At 39.3% G+C, this 8,039-nt stretch overlaps 1 protein-coding gene across 1 annotated transcript in view; it reads right to left on the bottom strand.

The window, feature by feature from the left end:
• Positions 1 to 842: 842 nt before the first annotated feature.
• Positions 843 to 8,039, bottom strand: part of efnb1 (ephrin-B1) — a 34,190-nt gene continuing 26,993 nt past the window's right edge. The window contains exons 3-5 of the mRNA XM_084413278.1: positions 6,189 to 6,281; positions 5,722 to 5,871; positions 843 to 4,215 (exon numbers count right to left, since the gene is read on the bottom strand). Coding sequence (XP_084269404.1) covers positions 3,830 to 4,215; positions 5,722 to 5,871; positions 6,189 to 6,281 — 629 coding nt within the window. The 3' untranslated portion in view covers positions 843 to 3,829. The remainder of the gene's footprint in view (positions 4,216 to 5,721; positions 5,872 to 6,188; positions 6,282 to 8,039) is intronic.

Genomic DNA, 8,039 nt, shown 5'->3' with positions numbered 1-8,039 from the left:
TGGAAAAAGTCTTCTGATGATCTCATAATCTTAAAATCCCTTTCAAAAGTCAACATTTTATGGCCAAACAAAAATAAATTTGCATGATAAATCAGAAATATTGTCAAAAGTTTTAATATAGCATAATAATGCTAACCTGGATCAAGATAGCAGACAACAGAAATACCGTTAGACATGAGACAGAATGCTTTCGCAGTCCAGTCACTCACTGAAACTTTAATGCGCTGAAGTCAAACAAGAGTGTTTGTGTGCGAGTCTTGAGTGGCCGGGGACAGATACCCAGCGGCATTATGAAATATTTGTGACACAGAGAACGTCACTCGCTGAGACAGCTTGTTATGTTTGAAATAGCAGCACTGTTTGTATTTGTGTGTATTCAAGATAGAAAAAACGATATATAGCATAAGTACATTGGACAGAAAATGACTGCTGCAAAAACACATGCAAATTCATTCATTCTCTCTCATTGTGGCTCTCACATAGACAAGAGGTCACAAACACAAGAGACAAGCAGCTTCCATAGGAAAAAACTTTATTTATCCTTTTAAAATGCTTTCTGAGGGCTGAGACTTGGCTTTAGTGTCATATATCGGGGGAACTCTGAGGACACTGTGAATTCTACCAAAAAAAAAAAAAAAAAAAAAAACACTGTCGCCACGGGGGCGTCAGCACTGCCAACACATACATCAAAACTTAAATCAATAATACTGAAATCTGCAACAAAATCTTAGTAAAAGAAAATTATAACAATAATAATGTAGTTCACTGAATAATAATGAAAAAAATCAGCAACAGCAGGAGGAAACATTGTGCAGCACAAGCTTTTTTTCTGAACATTTTTTGTGGGAGTCGCGGTTGGCCTAAGGCCTCAGCACTGCACTGACCCGCTCTATGAACAAGTAAATTTTGTGAAAGAGTGGATGAACTGTGTGTGATGGGGATGAATCTAGGCCAGGGAAAAGGTTTTCTCATTAGATTTGTCTCTCTCATAATATTGTGTTAATCCTCACAGGGTCAAGAGTCGCCACCAATCTGTCTCTTTGCTGGGGGAGGGGGGGGTGGGCTATGAGAGTGTGTGCGTATGTTTGCGTGAATGCTTCTGAATAAGTTCTCCTCAAATAAGTCAACTTCACTGGGAGAAATGCTATTAACAGATGTCTGAAAGATCCACACAACATCACAGGTGTCTAACCGCAGCATTAGGGAGGAATCAAAGCCTCAAGTCTATTCCGGTAAACAAGATGGCTGACTTTTTTTTTTTTTTCACTCTATTGTTGTGGTACAGACAAACGTCAAAGAAGTGCATTCCTTACAGCTGCTAAGAGTGCCGCGAACCAAATGTGTAAGCTAAGCTGCAAAAAGCCTGCAGCAAAAGACAGTCAGTCACTGAATAAGTTCCCACTACAGATGCGCTGATCCATAAACGACACAAACTATTCATAGCTTTTGCTGTTAAATAATGTACAGAGATGCCAAAATTGGGGTAACTGTTTTTAATGCACTGCAAAAAAACAAAAATCCATACCTTTTTGGGGGCTTTTTTCCAGTAAAATATTTTTCTTGCAGTGCAATACTTCGACTTGTTCGCTTTCACAAGCTGACTGGTGCAGTCAGTGCACCCCTGCATTTCAATGGTAAAAACAAAGCCATGAATTTCAAAAAGTGCTCTTCTAATGTCAATTGTAAAGACCTGATATGCCATAAACACTCAGACAAACATACATAAATATTCAGTTTAGTTGCACAAGCTGTTGCTGGTTTAGTTTAGTTTTTTTTTTTTTTATGTAGTTTGCTGGTGCTTGCCCTGTATCTAATGGTGTTTATATATACTGTATGTATATTGTGTGCTATAAGAATGAATGGTAAGTGTGTGTGTGTGTGTGTGTGTGAGAGTGTGTATTTAAACATTTCTTGAGTAATAACTGTCTCTCTCCTCCTTGAACCATGTCATGGAATATTTGACCTGGTTCCATCACAGCATTTGTAAAAATGAAACAAAACAAAACAAAAATACCATAATTCCCTTGTGTAATAGGGAGGATAAAGTGTGTGTGTGTGCGTGTGTATGTGAAGGGACTTGCATGTCTTTATGCTTCTTTTCGTTGACCTTTTAAAACCCGTTCTACAGGGACCTCTAAGTCTCCTTAATCAAAAACCAACCGAAACGAAAAAACTATTTTGAAATAAAAGAGAAAACCATGAGACAGGAAACTTTTACTTACAAAATGTCTTTCTTCCAAAAAAGACTATTTACAAAAGCTTTTGCATTTTCAAAAATCCTAATTATATTTTAATTAACAGGGTCTATAATAAAATGGAACTTTATATTCAACATTTCTTCCCAACATACATTATTTACATAATCTCGGGCTTTAGAAACTAAATTAAGAGGAATTGACAACAAAAAACAACAGCAATAAACCCTAATCGAAATATAATTTCAAAAATCTATTTTACGAGAAAGCTACAGAGAAATATCGGGCTTCCTCTGATTGGCTGCGCTGGAGGCCAGATGCAAATGCTGCTAATTTTAAATTAGCATAGGCGTAAACACACCTGCCGCCACTGTTTACTATTTATCATTTCACGTGCAGTCCATATAAAAATAGATCTAGCACTAGATTTTCCAGGATTCGTAGATGATTACGGGGTTTTTTTTCTGCAAACAGGGATAACTGATGTGCATATCTGAGAGGATGGAGAGGTGAAGGCATAATTTCACGTGTATGCCGATGGATTTTTGGCTTCTGCATGGTACTCTACATACACACGGTCATACTGGTAAGAGTCCATGTCTACATCCAAACAGCGAGACATGAATTATACACACACAAAAAAGACGTTAGTGAACTAAATTATGCAAAGATATGCATTAGCATGTTTTGTGACTGAAAAGAGGTCATAGGCTCATGGTGTAGAGGCAAATCCCTTAAGATTTTTTTGACCTACAAACCTTTGGGAGATAAAAAAATAATGGCAAAATACAAATATTAGCACTTCACGCATCACTGACGACGGATATCTACTTGTCTTCGGCTGAGAGGAGAGAGGATTTCAACTGAACTGTTTCTTAAATGAACAAAAAGCAGACTGGGAGTTCTGGAAGGTCTGACACTGGTGTTTACATATTGAATTCCCTATTTCACTCACTCACTTTTCCACCGAGAGGCTGTTTGTTACTGACCCATGAACACCAAAGTGTGTGTATGAGTGTCAGTGTGTTTTTGTTCAATTGCCTCTACAGCATGTAAAATGAATGAGTGTCTGGAGAGACGCTAGGAAATGAGATGAGAGGACATACTGAGTGTGTGAAAAAGAGATCGGCATTAGTAACAGTGCTTAAGACATTTCTTTGAGCGAGACTGTGAAAGCTGCAAGAATTGGGTTGATACTGATAAAAACAAAACACTGATGGAGTGAGAGATGAAAAAGAGACAAAAAACTAAGCAAAGAGTACAAAAACCACACACGAATGAGAGCTTCCTGCTTTGTGATGTCACTCTAGTGTCCTTCTGTGATTGGTTGTCGGCTGTTCTTCAGCAGTGAAGTCCGTGCCTGAGTGCCACGCAACTTGGGGAGGTTTTCTACCATTTCACGCACATCGAGAGCGACCGGCACACACACATACACACAGTGTAGTGTTCGGAAAAGGGACGGCGGGAAGGAAATCTGAGAGGAATATCATCCACGTAGTCTTTTTCATTCCTCCTTTCCACTTCTCCCTCTCCATCCTCTTGCACGCGGAGCAGACGGGGTTAGGTAATGAAAAAAAGAGTCAGAATACCTTACAAAAACAAGTTCTTATTGCGGTTGCTTCGCTCTCGTTCCCTCAGACTTTGTAGTAGATATTGGCAGGGCTCTGGGGTGGCATTTCCTGCACTATGTAGACGGGGTGCCCATAGTCACCACTCACTTTTTCATAGTGTGGACAGTAGTTATTCTCTGATGTCCGCAGGGGGATGATGATGTCACTGGGTTCTGAGCCAGCCTGGGCGGCTCCTTTGGGCGTGGCCAGAGTGCTGAGTGACAGGGCAGTCCCGCCCCTGGGCTGCGAGTGCTTGCGGGTTCTCTTGCGAAGCTTGAGGAGCAAGACGATGAGGATGATGATGATGAGGAGGAAGATGACACAGCCGGCTCCGATGGCAGCAAAGAGAGCTGGTTTAGAGCCAAAAATCCCTTCCACTGAACCAGGACTGTTATCCTGGTTTCTCGAGTCTGAGAGGGAAAAAGAAAGACGTTATGAATGGCGCGCACTCGTTTTTCTTTTTCATTGTAATTTATCGTTAAAGATCATGTTAGCAACACACACTCCGATTATCAGTGTTTAGAGTCGCTCTCTGTTGTCTGAGGCAAAGATAACAGACAATGGCTGTAGAAACGAAACTTTGTGTTTGTTAGCATTGGCACTGAGCAACTATTAAAGTAAATAAAACTGTTGCTGTGTTTATTGTTGCGCTGCCAGCTGAAACGATGACTCCTGAAGCTAAATAGACGTTATGAATACACACTTTTGCTTGACAATAGAATCCACTTTGTCAAGTATATTTAACAGCAGTATGAAGCTAAACAACCAGATTAGAATAATCCTTCCAAACGGTAGTCCAGGATGTACAAAACTGTTAGCACTGCAAACTAGCCTTGTATTTCAATGTCTTACAAACCAAATTTAAGAAGAATTCATGGTTTAATAGTAGGGATGGTTCACAATGGTCAACTTGTCAAATCTCTACACTACCATTCAAATGTTTGGGGTCAGTATGATTTTTTTTTATCCTTACCACATCTGCATTTATTTGATCGAAAATACTAAGTCAAAACAGCAATATTGTGAAATATTATTACAAATGACAATAAAATGATTTTTCAGCATCATTACTCCAGTCTTCAGTGTCACATGATCCTTCAGAAATCATTTTAATACGTGGATTTGCTGCTCAAGAAACATTACTTATTTTTATCAATGTTGAAAACAGTTGTGCTGCTTAATATTTTTTGTGGAAATAAAAAAAGCTTTAAAAAAATGAAACGGCTGAATCTTTCACAATAATATCAATAACATGCAAATAGAAAATAGATGCAGTGAATTTACATTTTATGCCGACTTTAACTGTTAAAAATGTGCCATAAAACCCTTGCATTCTGGTTTATTTTGTTTGTCTAGCTATTTTGGATATAAAATCTTATGTAAGCATGTCCAAATGGAATCATTTGATCCTGAACCTCGCTTAATTATACCAATTAGTCGACTAGTTGTTCAGATAACCCGCCGACTAGCAGATTTTGAGATGTAATAGCAGTTAATGTCTGAGTGTCCTCTCGGAGCAAAAGAACCTGACCTCAAGAATCTGTGTGGTGTGATCACTGCAGAGATGCAGCATGAGTCCCTCTGTTCTTTCTTAATGATTCTGTCTCTGTTTCTCTCTTTCTTTCTCTCCTAATGAAGTTTAGACCTCCCGTGGGTTAATGGCTGCTAGGACGTGATAAAGACATGCTACATTAACTCCTGTCTCTCTCTTGCACACACACACCTGCCTGAGGGAGGCAGTAGCTCTGCATTGCTGTATTTCATCTGCTGGTTTTCTTGGTGAGATTTACTGTGGTAGACCTTCACTGCTGAACTTAGATCAGTTCGTCCTCTGAATACCCAATGTCACGTGTAGGAAAACCCCATCATGTTCCCAAACCAAGTGGCGTAAACACAGATGATTTGTGTTTCCTCACCTCTGTCAGGCATTATGGATCCGTTCCCATCTGTGTCTCTCTCTCGACCTCGGTCTATCTTGCGGGAAGGGCTGGTTGTGGGCTCCTTGATCTCATTGTCCTGGTCCCGGTCTGGGAGGTCCGTTAAATCTGGATCTGGTGCATTTGGATCTGAAACATAAAATCACATACATAACAAATTAAGAACAAAAAACATTCAAGGAAATCAATTTCAGTACAGCATATGTTTGAATGTATTCCTTTAGATTTTAAAATGTCCAGTTTCTGCTGACGAGACGGGCGCCTTAGAGTAGAGTACAAATCCTAGAGATTTATAACTAACTTGCTAACTTGGATCACGTTCAACTACAATTTAATTGGTGGATAATGAGTCAGCTGACTTAATCATTCACTAAATGGGGCTTAAATAACTTTACCCTTGGACATGCTGAAGATAAAGAAGGTGTGTGTGTGTTTGTGTAACTCACCTTGGCCCACTTTCATGATGATCTTCATGGATCTCGTGCTACAAACTCCACCTTCTCTGTTTTCCAACCCATCCTGTGTTCCATTAGAAGTTGCTGGAGAGAGAGCGAGAGAGAGAGACAGAGAGGGGTTTAGTGATTGTTGGGGTGAATTAGGTTTAGATTTATAGGACGTTTGATTGGAGTTCTTGCTGTAAACCAAAGCAGGAAAAGGAAACCCTAATTTACCTCTATAAATCACATGCAAAACACAAGCACATGCAAACATATACACACACAGTCTTTGGCTAAGGAAATGCTCATTCTGCCCTTAAATCAAACATTGCAACCTAATATTACCTTAGAAACATCCAAAAACAAACTAACGTTTGTGTGTGTGTCTCAGAATATGGACAAGATGAAAAAAGCTCAGTGTATTCTCCTGTTACTAGTCCCTATGATAGTAATCTGATCCCATGGGAATGCACAAAAACACACACACACACACACACACACACACACAGAGAGAGAGAGAGCAATGCAGTAAGAAAAGCCATGTGTATGAATTTTCTCTTTTTCTTTCGTAGGCCCAAAAGCCTCAATTTCAACAGAATGATCCTTGTGAGTTTGAAAAATATGCCACAAAACAATACAATACAAAAGAGACACAAGCATATATACAAAATGCACAAACACACACTCCCATTATGTAGTTAAATAAACCGATATTGTCACAGCGGGTGATCCACCATCATTCAATTTAACCCCCAATTACACTCACACAAGTTCACGCGCACACACATACACATTATTAGCTTCCATTAGTTTGTGCTCATTAAGAGGTGTGAGTGAGAAGTGCTGAGTGTGTGCTTGTGTAAGTGTAAGCACTAATGAAGAACTACACAACAGGTAAGATAAGAAAATATGCTTATTCACTAAAATGCGCACTCATTCACAGCTATCACACAGACTATGATGAGTTCCTCACAGGCATTTTCACTTTAAAATTAGGAATGTTTTTTTCCTGAAAACAAACAAGATCATTTTAATTTAGGAGCGTTTCCTCTTTTATTGCTAAAGTTAATCAAGGAATAATATAAAGATAAAAGGTGTGTCCCATTTCGCACACTCGTGCATTTTGTAGTAGCAGTGTACGTACTGTGTTCGCACCGGATAACGGAGTAAGGCGTAGTTTACTACGAGTATCTGTTTTAAAACATTCTAAAGCTAACAGTAATATATCATGTGTATCTTAAACCATCATTTCCTCCAAATGGAACAGCAAATAAGGTCCTCAGACTACAACTAAAAGAGTCGAAAATGCAAAAAAGAAAAAGCTGTGACTATAATTTAAAGGGTTAGTTCACCCAAAAATGAAAATTCTGTCAGTAATTACTCACCCTCATGTTGTTCCAAACCCCGTAAGACTTTCGTTCATCTTCGGAACACAAATTAAGATATTTTTGATGAAATCTGAGAGCTGGATCACTCCTCCACAGGCTTATGGACACTATAACTTGCTGGCCCAGAAAATGTATTAAAGACATTGTTAATATACTCCAAGTGACTCCAGTGGCTCAATCTTAAGTTTATAAAGCGACGAGAATACTTTTTGTGTGCAAAAACAAACAAAAATAACGACTTTATTCCACTTTTCATTTCCTTCTATCTGGGCCTCGAGTCTTTTCACGTAGTGTTTTTGCGTAGCGCGTCTGTGTTGCACGTCACCACGTATCACACACATGACCAGCGTCGGCCAATAGTGAGCCTACGTGGTGACGTGCAACACAGACGCGCTACGCTTAAACACTACGTGAAAAGACTCGAGGCCCAGATAGAAGGAAATGAAAAGTGGAATAAAGTCGTTATTTTTGT

Source organism: Rutilus rutilus, assembly GCF_951802725.1.
Source record: "Rutilus rutilus genome assembly, chromosome: 7".
Taxonomy (NCBI): domain Eukaryota; kingdom Metazoa; phylum Chordata; class Actinopteri; order Cypriniformes; family Leuciscidae; genus Rutilus; species Rutilus rutilus.
Note: the sequence above shows the minus strand (reverse complement) of the source record. Positions and strands in the feature narration are given on the sequence as shown.